The 15,572-nt window shown below is 46.6% G+C and overlaps 1 protein-coding gene across 1 annotated transcript in view; it reads right to left on the reverse strand.

Moving 5' to 3' along the window:
* MAP3K15 (mitogen-activated protein kinase kinase kinase 15) overlaps positions 1-15,572 on the reverse strand; it is a 156,313-nt gene that overhangs the window by 19,466 nt on the left and 121,275 nt on the right. The window contains exons 16-18 of the mRNA XM_003924113.4: positions 15,264-15,391; positions 11,909-12,039; positions 11,569-11,674 (exon numbers count right to left, since the gene is read on the reverse strand). Coding sequence (XP_003924162.1) covers positions 11,569-11,674; positions 11,909-12,039; positions 15,264-15,391 — 365 coding nt within the window. The remainder of the gene's footprint in view (positions 1-11,568; positions 11,675-11,908; positions 12,040-15,263; positions 15,392-15,572) is intronic.

The raw sequence follows: 15,572 nt of genomic DNA on the forward strand, positions 1-15,572 counted from the left end.
AACCAGGGTTGACTCTCTGCCTGGTTCAGGGCAGGGAAATCTAGGGCTCTGTCCATTTGGGTCTCTGAGGAATAAATGCCGAGACGAGGTGAGACATACAAGAGATTTATTGGGGAGAAGGTCGCTGAAGGACAACGCAGGAGGGAGCTGGGCAGGCAGGGCCAGCTGCAGACCACACAGCAGGCCAACACCTGGGAGTGGAGAGGAAGGCAGATTCAGACAGGGAGAATCTCAGATGGCAGAGCAGCCCGGAGAGGGCTTCAGCCAGGCTGCTGGGGAGTCTGCAGCCCAGAGTTGTCCACTAGAAGAGTCCCACCTAGGTTCCAGCACCCCCGCCAGGCTCAGGCCTTGGTGGGGAGCAGCCTGGATAAAGCATGACTTTGCTGGGTTGAGACCTGGGGCTGTCAGGGAAGCAGGGTCCTGCTGTGAAGGCTGGAGAGCTGGACAAAGGGGACCATGGTGTGAGATAGACAGTGGGTCCGGGACGAGCAGTCTCTGACACAGGGCAGGGTATGGGAAGAGTTAAGGAGGCGATGACAAAGGCACAGGCCCAATGGCAAGCTGCGTGGGCCCAGGGCTCTGGCTTTGGACGTGCTCCTGTGGGTCATGAGCTACCAGAGGTATGCCACGGGAAGGTGGCGATCAGCTGTGGAGGCAGGAAGTTGAAGGGTCATTGAGGGCAGACAGCATGCAGGGAGGGCAGTCAAGGGCTCTGCAAAGAAAATCCTTTGTTTCCCTTGAAACACAGCCTGTGCAAAGGGGACATGTGTGGAAGTGACAGCAGATACTGAGGGCTGGCAAAGAGGTTTAGAAGATGACAGCAAAGTCAGAGATGACATTGGCCATGCATGAACAGAACATTGACACCCAGAGAAACTCAAAGGCCTATTTCAGGATCACACAGCCAAAGGTTTCCCGAGTTTTAATCAATGAAAGCAGGGCCAGGCGTGGCAGCTCATGCCTGTAATTCCAGCATTTTGGGAGGCCAAGGTTGGTGGATCACTTGAGGTCAGAAGTTCAAGACCAGCCTGGCCAACATGGTGAAACCCTGTTGCTACTAAAAATAAAAAATTAGCCAGGCTTGGTGGTGGGTGTTTGTAATCCCAACTACTCAGGAGGCTGAGACAGGAGAATCGCTTGAACCTGGGAAGCACAGGTTGTAGTAAGCTGCGATCATGCCACTGTACTCCAGCCTGGGTGACAGAGCAAGGCTCCGTCTCAAAAACAAAAACAAAATCATAATAAAGCAAAGGGCGCACTGGCTAAAAAGAAAGTTTCAAGAAGCTACCTCTTACGCCCCCCTCTGGAAGACGCAATGTCTTAATAGCATTCTTCCCATGACCATTTGAAAGACTCTAGGGGCAGCTGCGACGGACGGAATGCGTGGCGGAATGTTGACCAATGATGGTTCAACATGGCAGTCACTACGCTCATATATTTGACTGTTGAGGCCCCGAACTGTGGCTAGTGAGACTGAAGAAATGCATTTTCAAGTTTTAATTTTATGCAATTCCAAGTGACTGAAATATAAGTTTCAATATGAATCGGGTTGTATCAGTGAGCGCAACAGGTCGGTGCAGCACGAATGATGGCTTTGGTCCCCAGAGCTGCTGCCCTGGCGGGGAAGTGTTCAGTGAGTTGCAGAGTTGGGCAACATGGCGGCGCATTACACTTGATGCCGTTAGGAAATCCCAGAGCCCCAGGAAGGGAACGTCCGGTGACACAATATCCCCTATGGGCTCTCGCTGCTGTAACAGAGGGAGAGGTCCTGGCAGGGAATGTGCCTTCTAACGAATCCATAATTGAGGAAGGATCTGACACCGTGCTGCTTATGAAGCGATCCTCTCTCAGCTCTGCTCTGTGATACTCAGTCTGGGACTCTGCTTCGCCTGCAGCTCCCCATTAGGGCTCTGCAACCAGGTGGCGCTAAAGAGAACCCCTGGAAGGATGGGGGAGGGAGCCGAGACCTGCTAGGTACTTGCTGTGGCCCTAAGCTTCAAGCTGGACCCTCAGTTGGCCCCAGTCTCCAGCTCTGTGTCACCTTGTACTTCCAGAACCAGCCTCATCCTGTCCCTCAGAGGTACTTGCTCCAGCCTGGTAACACTCCCTCTCAACAAGTTCTAATCTCACCCTCCCATCTGCCCCCAAGCCCCAGGGGTATGAGATTTCTGACACCTCAGGGCCTCCCTTTCTGCCTTTTCGGTTTTCGATACCAAGCAAACAGTTATTTCTATTTAATCCTCTCTGTGGAAATAAGTGGGGTTATTTTTGTTTTTCTGCCCAGACTCTAATAATAATCACTCAATTTATTTCTTCAAAGAGCAAGAGAATACATTTAGAGATGTATCCAGCAGTAGAAAAAAACGCTAAACCAAATGTCAACAGCTAATTGGCTCCAGTCAAATAGATGTCCATCCTGGTACAATTATTTCTTAATTGAAGCCTACTTAGTCTGCTTAATTCTGAATTTGGAGATTTTGCACAGCAAAGGAAACAGCAAAGTGAAGAGACAACCCACAGAATGGGAGAAAATATTTGCAAACTGCCCCTCTGCCAAGGGACTAATAACCAGAATATGTAAGGAGCTTAAACAACTCTATAAGAAAAAACTCTAATATTTTGATCAAAAAATGGGAAAAAGATCTGAATAGACATTTCTCAAAAGAAGACATACAAATGGCAAGAGACATACGAAAGGGTACTCAACATCACTAATCATCAGAGAAATGCAAATCAAAACCACAAGGAGATAGCATCTCACACAGTGAAAATAGCTGATACCCAAAAGACAGGCAATAACAAACGTCGGGGTGAGGATGTGGAGAAAAGGGAACACTTGCACACTGTTGGCGGGAATGTAAATTAGTACAATCACTACGGAGAACAGTTTGGAGGTTCCTCCAAAAACTAAAATCAGAGTTGTCATAGGATCTGGCAATCCCACTCCTAGGTATATACCCGAAAGAAAGGAAATCAGGATATCCAAGAGATATCTATACTCCCATGTTTCCTGTGACACTGTTTACAATAGCTGAGATTGGAGGCAATCTAAGTGTCCATCAACAGATGAACGGATAAAGAAAATGTGCTACATATACACAATGGAGTACTATTCAGTCATCAAAAAGAATGAGATTCTGTCATCTGCAACAACATGGATGGAACTGGAGATGATTATGTTAAGTGAAATAAGCCAGGCATAGAAAGAGAAACATTACATGTTCTCACTTTTTTGTGGGAGCTAAAAATCAAAACTACTGAACTCAGGGACACAGAGAGTAGAAGGATGGTGACCAGAGGCTGGGAAAGGCAGTGGGGGCTGGGGTACGGTGGGGATGGTTCGTGGGTACAAAAAAAAAAAAAAAAGAAATGAATATGATCTCGTATTTGATAGCACAAGAGGATGACTGTAGTCAATACATTTTGTCTGGGCCTGGTGGCTCATGCCTGTAATCCCAGCACTTTGGGAGGCCAAGGCAGGGGGATCACTTGAGCCCAGGAGTTTGAGGCCAGCCTGGGCAACAGAGCCAGAACCCCCTCTACTAAAAAAGTACAAAAAAGTAGCCAGGTGTGGGGGTGTGCACCTGTAGTCCCAGATGTTTGGGAGGCTGAGGTGGAAGGATCACCTTAGCCCAGGAAGTGAGGCTGCAGTGAACCGAGATCATGCCACTCTACTCCAGCTTGGGCGGATGGGAGACCTTGTCTCAAAAAAAAAAGTATGTTAAAAAAATGAAAAGAGCATAACTGGATTGTTTGTAACACAAAGGATAAATGCCTGAGGTAATGAATACCTAGTTTACCTTGATGTGATTATTACATACTGCATGCCTGTATCAAAATAGTCTATATTCCATAAACATACACTTACTATGTACCCACAAAAGTTAAAAATAAATTTGCAGATTTCTTTTTATGAAACCATAGTGAATGTCTTTCTAAAGGAAAGGACTCAGTAATAATATTCATATTATTTATTGCTGTTTAAGGAATGATCCCCCAAATCTATCAACTCAAACAACAAATAGGTCTTACACAGTTTCTATGGGTTGAAATCCAGGAGCAACTAGCTAGCTGGCTGGGCCTGGCTCAGGGTCTCCCAGGAAATTACAGTCCAGATGTCAGCTAAGGCTACAGTCATCTGAAGGCTGGACTGGGGCTGGAGGATCATTTTCCAAGCTCACTCACTAAGGACGGAGCTAGTGGGAGGCTTCAGCTTTTCACTACATGGGATCCTCCACAGGACTGGCTTGAGGCATGGCATCCCTCAGAGAGAGTAATCCAACAGAGTGGGAGAAAATATTCGCAAACTACCCCTCTGCCAAGGAACTAATCCCTTGGTAGAAAGAGGAGCCGGGCGCGGTGGCTCAAGCCTGTAATCCCAGCACTTTGGGAGGCCGAGGCGGGTGGATCACGAGGTCAAGAGATCGAGACCATCCTGGTCAGCAAGGTGAAACTCCGTCTCTACTGAAAATACAAAAAGTTAGCTGGGCATGGTGGTGCGTGCCTGTAATCCCAGCTACTCAGGAGGCTGAGACAGGAGAATTGCCTGAACCCAGGAGGCGAAGGTTGCGGTGAGCCGAGATCGCGCCATTGCACTCCAGCCTGGGTAACAAGAGCGAAACTCTGTCTCAAAAAAAAAAAAAGAAAGAAAGAGGAATGGCACACTGCTTTCTATGACCTAGCCTCCAGGTCACACACCATCAGTCCTACTTCTTCCTAACCATTAGAAGCAAGTTGCTAAGTACAGCCCACATTCGAAGGGAGGGAACCACGCAAGGGTGTGACTAACAGAGGTAGGGATCATTGGGGGTCATTTTGGAGGCTGCTTGCCACAAATTCTGACTTCTGGTGAGCATTTGATGGCTTAAACCAAGTGTCTCCACATAGCTTTGTCCATCTGACTCAAATGACTCTGGGAGGTTAGACAGAGGAAGCACCATTTACCACTATTCCTACTTTACACAGGAGGCAACTGAGGTTGAGAGAGGCTAAAGGATTCGCTTAAGCTAGAACCCACATCTTCTACCTCCAAGTTCACAGCTACACACCATAACATCACTGATCTATATGCTACATCAAGAAGCCCTGCTGAAAACAAAGTTGCCTGAATAACAGCAGCAGTTCTAAGGATTTCCAAAGCAATACTGGAGCTTCTTTCCATATAACTGGAAGGTACAGGGCAATCATGAAAAACTGGGTGCTCTATTTTATTCACTACTGTATTCACAGGGTAACCATCCACTCTCAGTACAGCCAAGAGAGATGGACGCACACAACTATTTCAAATACTCAAGGGAACACCCCCTGGTGGGATGCCTATTTGGTGTGTACCTTAGCTATCCCAAAGGCTGGATTCTGTCGAGAAAAGCAAGTGAAGATGGCATTGTGGGGCATCTGAATCATGCACAAATCCTGGAAAATTGGGTTGCCTTAAATCTGGCTCTCATAGGCCAGGCATGGTGGCTCACGCCTGCAATCGCAGTACTTTGGGAGTCGAAGCAGGTAGACTGCTTAAAGTCAGGAGTTCGAGACCAGCCTGGCCAACGTGGTGAAATCCTATCTCAACTAAAAATACAAAAATTAGGTCAGGCACAGTGGCTTACACCTGTAATCCCAGCACTTTGGGAGGCCGAGGTGGGTAGATCACCTGAGATTGGGAGTTCGAAACCAGCCTGATCAACATGGAGAAACCCCGTCTCTATTAAAAACACAAAAAATTGCCGGGTGTGGTGGCACATGCCTGTACTCCCAGCTACTTGGGAGGCTGAGGCAGGAGAATCATTTGAACCAGGGAGGTGGAGGTTGTTAAGTGAGCCGAGATTGCGCCACTGCACTCCAGTCTGGGCAATAAGAACGAGACTTTATCTCAAAAAAAGTACATATATATATAAATTAGCCAGGCATGGTGGTGTGTGCCTGTGGTCCCGGCTACTCGGGAGGCTGAGGCAGGAGGATCATTTGAACCTGGGAGGCAGAGGTTGCAGTGAGTCACGATCGTGCTACTGCACTCCAGTGTGGGCAACAGAGTGAGACTCGGTTTAAAAAAATCTGGCTCTCCTGGGGTGCCATATGCTCTCTAAACTGTATCTCCTCCAAGGTATGGCGTACCACACACAGCTTGGTCACTGCCAGCTATGGCTCTTAGGTACCTACGCTGGTGCAGTGGTGCAGTTTAGAACAAGGTGACAAGGAGACCCACAGGCACTGACTCAGCCCCGCTAGGGCATACAATCCACTGGGGGCCCCTGGATAACTGTCGATAGGATTTTCAGATTACCGGCAAAGATACACTGCAGAAAACAACAGTTTATCACTGAGGCCTAGCGGCCTTCTATTCTGATCAAGGGGCTGAGAGAGTTGAGAGAGTAGTTTTGGGGGTAGTGCTGAGGCAGCTTCTATAGAGAGAGCTATGCTGCGCTGCCTACCCTCTCCCAAGTTACAGGAGTTGGGGCAGGACTGTCCCCAAAAGGGTGTAGGCCCAGGGCGACTCAAGCCACTCAATACCAACTCAGGATTATCACATCTTCCATGGGCCCCTGGAGATACCATTAGAGCCCAAATTTCAAAATTTCATATTAATCAAGTACAGAAAAGGAAAGTAAGGTACGATTTTCCCATGGTCCAGGGACTACCCTAGCTGACCTGCCCACGGGATGAGCCTGGTGGGAAGAGGGTGCCACTTGGTCCTAACCCAAAGCCTTTGAAGGGGGCTTCACTGAGCCAACTCTGCTCCATGTGAATATGTTCCTGCGGGTAAACTGCACAGTGGACTGGCTCCCAAGGGAGCAAAGGTAACTCCCAGCAGCAGACAGGGGACTGTGAGGTCTGGGGACACTGCTACGCCCTCTGACACCAGATGGGGGACCTACTGTAGAAATACTGGCTTAGGGTTTATCTTTTATCTTTATTATTTATTTGATTGACTGATTAAATGACAGGGTCTCATTCTGTCACTGAGGCTGGAGTGCAGTGGCACAATCATGGCTCTCTGCAGCCTCATTCTCCTGGGCTTCAGTGATCCTCCCACCTCAGCCTCCCGAGTAGCTGGAACTACAAGTGCACACCACCACACCCAGCTAATTTTTCTATTTTTGGTAGAGACGGGGTCTCAGTATGTTGGCCAGGCTGGTCTCAAACTCCTGAGCTCAAGCGATCCTCCCACCTCGGCCTCCCAGAGTGTTGGGATTATAGGCATGAGCCACTGCACCCACCCTACGGTCTTTTAAAAAGGAATCCTGGGAGTCTCTCTCAGAACCTAATCTGGTTCCAGGGGCTGCCCAATAAAAAATAAAGAAAAGAAAAAAAAAAGAAAAGGAATTCCTGCTCAAACACAGTCTTCCACAGCCCAAATCCCTCAGTAGAACCAGATGGAGGTTATAATGTAAGGGGTAAATGACTGGGGGGAGGGGCAGTCAGCCAAAGGGCAGGCCCCAGCCCAGGACACAGAAGTTAAATCCAGAGGGAGCCAGCAAGGGAAGATAAACATCAGCCAGGCCCGCAGGGTGCAAAGCCAGCTTCCAACCGTGCTAGTCAGGTGACAACTTTCATTGCCCCTGTCCTCTCCTTCCTGCAGCTGGTGATTAGGGAGAAAAGGCCAACATCCTGCTCCTGACCACAGGTCACTGCCTGCGGGGAGAGGGGAGAGGAGTCTGCCTTTTGAATGAGGAACAGCGCATTGATCAGTATGTTATCCTGAATCCTTTTCTTGTTTGTTTGTTTTTGAGACCGGGTCTTGCTCTGTAGCACAGGCTGGAATGCAGTGGCACGATCTTGGCTCATGCAACTTCCACCTCCCGGGTTCAAGTGATGAATCCTTTTTAATTCCTGAATTCAGACTGTGTGTGCCCCTTCAAGTGTCGTTATGACTTTCTCTGTTATGTAAGGGTGGCTGGAGAAGTCCAAGGAAAGAACTCCCGCCCCGGCCAGGAGGAAAAGTGGGAGAGAAAAATCCACTTGCTTTTGTGACTACACCCTTTGAGTCCAATAGGTTCAACACGTTTGTTACGCACATAAACTCAGTTCTCTTAAAGGCTCCTTTCAGCTCTAATAACCCATGACTTCTGAGTACAAGTGAGTATTTAATTAGCAAACACTTCAATTGCACCTGCTATGTGCCAGGTACCAGTCAAAGCACTTCATCAATAACTCACTTTACCCTCATAAAAGCCCTATGAGTAGCATTTCTATTTTACTTATGAAGCAACTGAGGCACGTGGAGGTTAAGTAGCGTGCCCAAGGTCACATAGCTAGCAAGTGGTTGAGCCAGGATTTGAACCAACGATGTTTGCAGCCGGACAAGAACAGAGTTCCTACCCCGAGTCCTCCTAGGTATCTACCCAAGAGGGCAGAAAACACACGTTCACATAAGCTTTGTATGCGAATATCCACAGCAGCATTATACACAGTGGCCAAGAAGTGGAAACAATCCCAAATGACTATTAACTGGTAAATGGATGAACAAAACGTGGTTCTCCACACAATGGAACGCTATTTGGCCCTGAAGAACAATGAAGTACCCATCCATACCACTGCATGGAGGAACTGCAAAAACATGACTCAAAGTACAAGAGGGTAGATGCAAAACCCCAAGTGCAAAACTCCAATATCCACAACAGGCAAAGCCACACAAACACAACAAAGTAGAAAAGTGATGAGCTGGGGCTGGGGTGGGAATGGGGATTGAATTCCAAGGGGCACAGGGTCTGCTACGTTCAGACCCTGGATCGTGGTGATGGCCGAGCAACTCAGTGAATTTACTGAAAACCAATGAATTGGGCACTTCTAATGGGTGCTTTGATGATATGTCAGCTATACCTTGATAAGGCTATTAAAAAAAAAAAAAAAAAGACAAGGCAGGGCCGACCCTGGCTACAACGGCCCTTCCTCCTGTTCTCGCAGGTTCCCGTGTGTGTGGCAAACCCTTCAGAGGAACACAGGAAGGGAGGGCTCCAGGCCAGGAAGTTGCCTGAAACCCTCTGGCTCTCCTGCCAGGCTGAGCAACCACCGACACAGACTTCTGCACGATCCAGCCACAGAACTGCTCTGTTTTGCAAAGAGCAATTACATGCGGGGGAATTTCCTAACCAAAATGAGACCCCTTCTTCATTCTCCCCCGAACACCCCTGTATTCTTCTGCAATGTAAAATCTGTGCCTCCCCAAGCCAATTACTTGGGAAATGTGATATGCAAGGATGAATTATGCATATGTTTTCTTTGTGAATTTTTTTTCCTCCTCAGGGATGCTAATTATGAGATAAATTGTTGGGGGTTTTACATCTTGAAATAACTCCTTGTCATATCAGAGCCCCTCTTGCTACGTATTGTTAAGCTAATTGGTGGCTTCCAAAGAGGAGGATACGAGTCATTTTCAATTAGGGTAGTAAAATGCTAAAAGAAAATAAAGTGCTAGTCACACATACATATTCATATACACATATTGATAGATGTATATTTACACCAGAAACAATGAATGAAAATTCAATGCACTCTTTCTTTGGGAGGTTCTGATAGTGTCCCTGGTATAATATTTTCCCATCTTCAGGCACATGTGCTTACTTCCCCTTGTGTTACAAGTGAGAAGTCATTTTGTGATGTATTCAAATTTTTAGATGGTGAATGTGTCTCCAATGTGGGTGTCCAGTGGCTGACACACAACTCTCTCTTTGACAAAAAGTCTTTCAAAGCTGAGACATTATTCACCAAAATTAAGACTCAAGCTGTCTACTCTAAAGCTTTGGTGACTGCAGAGATAGAGAACAGTCACCCATCTTTTATAGCTCATTTCTGAGCTATATTATTGTAAGAGCTGTTTCTTTTTTCTTTTCTTTTCTTTGTTTTTTTGAAACAGAGTCTCGCTCTGTCATCCAGGCTGGAGTGCAGTGGCACAATCACAGCTCACTGCAGCCTCGACCTCCCAGGCTCAAGCACCTCAGCCTCCTTAGTAGCTGGGAACACAGGCACACACACAGCTAGTAACAATAATTATTATATAATATGCATATTATTACATAATATGTATATATAACATATATACATCATTTGTAATATGTGATATATAATATACATCTACCCATCTTTTGGATGACAAAGAAGAAAGGGCAATCTTGTTGCCACAAGTAGCTGGCTAAGTACATCGCTATGACAAAGTTACAAGTTATATGTTATCTGTAATATATAATTATCTATAATATATATTATAGATAATATGTATCATATATAATACAGAATTATTATTATTTATTTTTGTAGAGATGGGGTTCTCCCTGTGTTCCCAGGCTGGTCTTGAACTCCTGAGCTCAAGCAAGATCCTCCTGCCTCAGTCTCACAAAGTGCCCAGCCTATGAAAGCCGTTTCAGAATTTTAAGAAATGGGGTTTCACTATGTTGACCAGGCTCCTGGCTTCAAGTGGTCCTCCCATCTTGGCCTCTTACATTAAGTGCTGAGATGACAGGCACAAGCCACTGCGCCAGGCCCCAGCTGTTTCATAATTCTATCAAGCAAGATCTTTGTGATCTTCATGTTACTCCTTGGAGGACTATAAACCTTTACTTAATCAAAAATCAGAACTTCTTTGCAAGGATCAAAGTTCTTGTTATTAGTCAGGTTTCAGCAGGCATTTCCAAAAGCCAAAGGCAGCTTCTGACCATCACTCTACTTACTGTGAAACTAGTGGATAATTTTACACCACCCTTTGAACCCAGCCCCTGTCAATGCTCAACTTACTCCATCATCAACACATGGACAAGAAAATCCAATTCCTCAAAATCACTTAGAATACCATATTCCCCTAGAAGAATAGCCTCTCTGGGAAACACAATCATATCAAAACGCAAGGTACCAGAATTCACTGCAGTAACAGGCTATTTTTATGACAGACCAATAAAATGTCTTAATCAGTTGTCTGAGAAGTATTGCTATTCAGCATTACCTATGATTTCAAATTATGGGCTATTTAAAGAGATGTGCTGCCATCTTGCTGATTGGTTGAGGGACCTTCAGAAAACCTAAGCAGAGGCCAGGCACGGTGGCTCTCACACATGTAATTTCAGCACTTTGGGAGGCCAAGGTGGGCGAATCACTTGAGGTCAGGAGTTCTAGATCAGCCCCTGGCCAACATGGTGAAATCTCATCTCTATTAAAATTAGAAAAATTAGCCAGGCATGGTCGTGGATGCCTATAATCCCAGCTGAGGCATGTGAATCACTTGAACCCGGGAGGTGGAGGCTGCAGTGAGTCGAGATCACGCCACTGCACTCCAGCCTGGACGACAGAACAAGACTCTGTTTCAAAGGAAAAAAAAAAAACCTTTGCAGAGCACTACATCTACCCAACTTTTAAATGACAAAGAAGAAAAAGTAAGGCAATCTTGCCACAAGTAGCTAGCTGGCTGCATCAGTATGATAAAGTTAAAACAATTTGAAGTTGGGGATGATACGCTGTCCACTTCAAGTATCAATTGCTTGCTCTGCTCCAAGAAGGCACTCAGTAAGTAACTGCTGAACAGTCGCAGCTTGTACAGAAAGCCTAACTCTGGGATGAGCACCCCGTGCCAAGCTCTGGTCCACTCACCAGTGAAAGTCCCTGTGCAGGGGTTTACACCCGCAAGACGTTTCGAGGTCCCAAAATCAGAGATTTTCACCACTCCGCTGTAGGTGTTCACCAGAACATTATCGCCCTTTGGAAAAGAACAACATCAAGTGCTTAAAAGACAGATTGAAACAACTCAGATGAAACAGATATGGACCTTGGGAAACTGTCACAAGTCTCTAGGAAAATCAAACCTTGCATTTGGGGGATGGTCATGCTCAATCATACCCCTCAATCAGCCAGTCACTCAGCAGACACCACCCACAGCTCTCATGATCTGATACAAGCAAAGGCAACTTCATCAGCTTAGAAAAGCAAATACCTTTATGTCTCTGTGCACGATCTGGTTTTCATGGAGATACTTAAGGCCCTCCAGGATCTGTTTGGTGTAAAACTTGATCGTTGGTTCCTTCATCGGCCCCCATTTGGATCGCAAAAGAGCAGAAAGGCTTCCTAGAGACAGTCACAGCAAAAAGCTTATCAGGATGAGAAAGATTCAATGATAAGAATTCAGGGAAATGAGGTCGGGCGTTAGTGGCTCATGCCTGTAATCCCAGCACTTTGGGAGGCCAAGGCAGGTGGATCACGAGGTCAAAAAACCGAGAGCATCCTGGCCAACATGGTGAAACCCCGTCTCTATTAAAAAATACAAAAATTAGCTGGGCGTGGTGGCATGCGCCTGTAGTCCCAGCTACTCAGGAGGCTGAGGCAGGAGAATTGCTTGAACCCAGGAGGTGGAGGTTGCAGTGAGCCGAGATCGCGCCACTGCACTCCAGCCAGGCACCTAGCGACAGAGCAAGACGCTGCCTCAAAAAATAAAAAAAATAAAAAAAATTCAGGGAAATGAAGTAAGGTGAGGTTTCCAACCTAACACAAGCGTTTAAACCAAGACCATAGGATCTGGGCTAAATGTAGTGTATTTCCTCCCCTCTATAGCTACAGCCAGGGAATGAACTGGAAGCGATTCAGAACATGAACCTGACCAGAGGCGGGGGGTGAACACGAACCCCTTGTGCCCCCTGAAATTCAGTGGAGGCCAATTGTGGGTTTAGCTCTGTTCAGCTGCATGAATTTAGGAGGGCTAAAGAATGCTCTCCAAACTCGAGGATCACAGCCTGCTGGCACGGATAACGCAGGTCCCATGACACTTGTTTACAGGAGGTCTGTCTCAGCCATTCTGCTTGGGTCAAAGCCACATTTTATACCTTGCCTGGAATCAGAGATAGACAGGTCCAGAGTGAGGGGCCCTTTAGGGTTACAAGGACTAGGAATGGAGGAAGATGGGCCTCTCTGTCCTCAGTGTGAGAAAGCCAGAGAGGCAGGTCACAGGGAGGGACTGTCTTAATTAACAACCACTTCCCCCAATTACGCTATTAAACACTGAACATTTGGGCCAAAAGAAAAACTCCCTTCAGGATACTTGGACCACATGTCTCAAAGGACATCATGTGAACTGCAGGACATCCTGTCCACTGGCAGGAACGGGCCCTCAGACATCAGCTGGTCTCAGCTTCCCACTTACCCAATGTTATAGGACCTTGATCTACCCTGGTTTCTCCATCTGTAAAAGTAGATGAGCACATCTGTCTCTAATTCTGTCAATACCCTTAAACCTAACACCTGGGATGAGGTATCAACTAATGAGAAGAGTAATGGGCCACGTGCAGTGGCTCACGCCTGTAATCCCAGAACTTTGGGAGGCCAAGGCAGGCAGATCACCTGAGCTCAGGCGTTCAAGACCAGCCTGGTCAACATGGCAAAACCTCATCTCTACTAAAAGTATAAAAATTAGCCAGGCATGGTGGCAGGCACCTGTAATCCCAGCTACTGGGGAGGCTGAGGCAGGGAGAATTGCTTGAACCCGGGAGGCAGAGGGTGCAGAGAGCCAGTATCATGCCACTGTACTCCAGCCTTGGCAACAGAGACTCTGACTCAAAGGAAAAAGAAAAAAAAAAAAAAAAAAGCAATGAACAAGTTTTCTGCTAGACTATGAGCAACTTAAAGGGAAAAGAAACTACTTTATCCCTGAAAATCTGGCCCACTGCCTGACTTTTTTTTTTTTTTTTTTTTTTTTTTTTTTTTGGAGACAGGGTCTCACTGTGTCACCCAGGCTGGAGTGCAGTGGTGTGATCTTGGCTCACTGCAACCTCCACCTCCTGGATTCAAGCGATTCTGGTACCTCAGCCTCCCGAGTAGCTGGGACTACAGGTGCATGCCACCACACCTGGCTAATTTTTTGTACTTTTTGTAGAAAGGGGGTTTCACCATGTTGGCCAGGCTGGTCTCCAACTCCTGGCTTCAACTGATCCATCTGCCTTGGCATCCCAAAGTGCTGGGATTACGGGTATGAGCCACTGTACCTGACTGACTGTTTAGCTCTTAATGAATATACTTAAGACTCTTCCTGTAATAGTAGACTTTTAATAACTGTTGGCTGAATGAATGAATGAATGAATGCAGATTTCCAACTCAAGCTTTAACATCTGTATTCAGATAATAACTATCATTATTTAATTAAAGAGTTTGATTGATTTTATTATTTCAATGAGCACTTACTGAGCTCTTGTTCTCTGCCAGGCAGAATCCACCCAACAGCCCACTGAGACAGGGCTAATGTTATCCCAGTAATTATTACTCCAATTATTAGTCATTATTACTCCAATTTTACCATTCATTTATTCCAACAGAACACTGAGGGCACAGAGAGGTGAAAATTTGCCTGAGGTCACACAGCCTGTGGATGGAAGAACTGATTCAAACTAGATGGTCTGGCTCCAGATCCCAGGAACACCCCTCCCGTGCCCTACCTCTTGCATTCAGGGATTTTTGTGGATAAAACACTGGTGCTTGATTTCATTATCAAAAAGCTATTTCGCATTGTCACTTTTAAAACCTATGTTCAGGCCGGGCGCGGTGGCTCAAGCCTGTCATCCCAGCACTTTGGGAGGCCGAGGCGGGTGGATCACGAGGTCGAGAGATCGAGACCATCCTGGTCAACATGGTGAAACCCCGTCTCTACTAAAAATACAAAAAATTAGCTGGGCATGGTGGCGCGTGCCTGTAATCCCAGCTACTCAGGAGGCGGAGGCAGGAGAATTGCCTGAGCCCAGGAGGCGGAGGTTGCGGTGAGCCGAGATCGCGCCATTGCACTCCAGCCTGGGTAACAAGAGCGAAACTCCGTCTCGGAAAAAAAAAAAAAAAACAAAAACAAAAAACCTATGTTCCCTCTTCTGCACCCTTGTCCAAATTCATCTTTAAACTCCTAGACTGTGAAGGCCTCAAGGCCAAAGACTATGTTTTCTCCGTAGACAGTCAATGAATATTTGTGGGTTGAACAAACCGTATCAAGAAACCAGAAATAGACTGCTTATATGACATTTGGAAAGTATCCAACTTTCCAACATCTAAAAGGTCTGTTGCTTTTTTGTTTTGTTGTTTTTAGAGTGATGGGCTTTTGCTCTGTCACCCAGGCTGGAATGCAGAGCTGTGATCACAGCTCACTGCAGCCTTGACCTCGTGGGCTCAAGTGATCCTCCCAACTCAGCCTCCCAAGTAGCTGGGACTAGAGGCGCCTTCCAGGCCTGGTTTAGGGGTCTGTCGTTTTGTAAATGGCAGGACAACAAATGCTATCCATGTTGTAGTGATTTTCAGAATGTGAGAACACAGCGACCACTCACCTCCAGGTACCTGCTCCATAAATATCTTAATGTAGCCGTTCTCTGAAACAGAGCCCAGGTACTGAACGATATTGCGGTGCTTAAGGTACTTGTGCAGGGCTATCTCCTCATGCAGAGGCTGGGAATATCTATTGGGAAAAGCAGAGCCAGGGTCACATGCCAAATCCCAGGGCTCCAGACCCCCATCTTACCTCACCAAGACCTGCCCCACTGCTGCCCATCCCTCCTTTCTGGAAACTCTCTCTTCTGGCTTCCATGAGACCACTCAATTTCCCATGTGTACGACAGTGGATAGACAAGCCTACAGCC

The sequence above is a fragment of the Saimiri boliviensis genome, chromosome X, assembly GCF_048565385.1.
Source record: "Saimiri boliviensis isolate mSaiBol1 chromosome X, mSaiBol1.pri, whole genome shotgun sequence".
NCBI lineage: Eukaryota > Metazoa > Chordata > Mammalia > Primates > Cebidae > Saimiri > Saimiri boliviensis.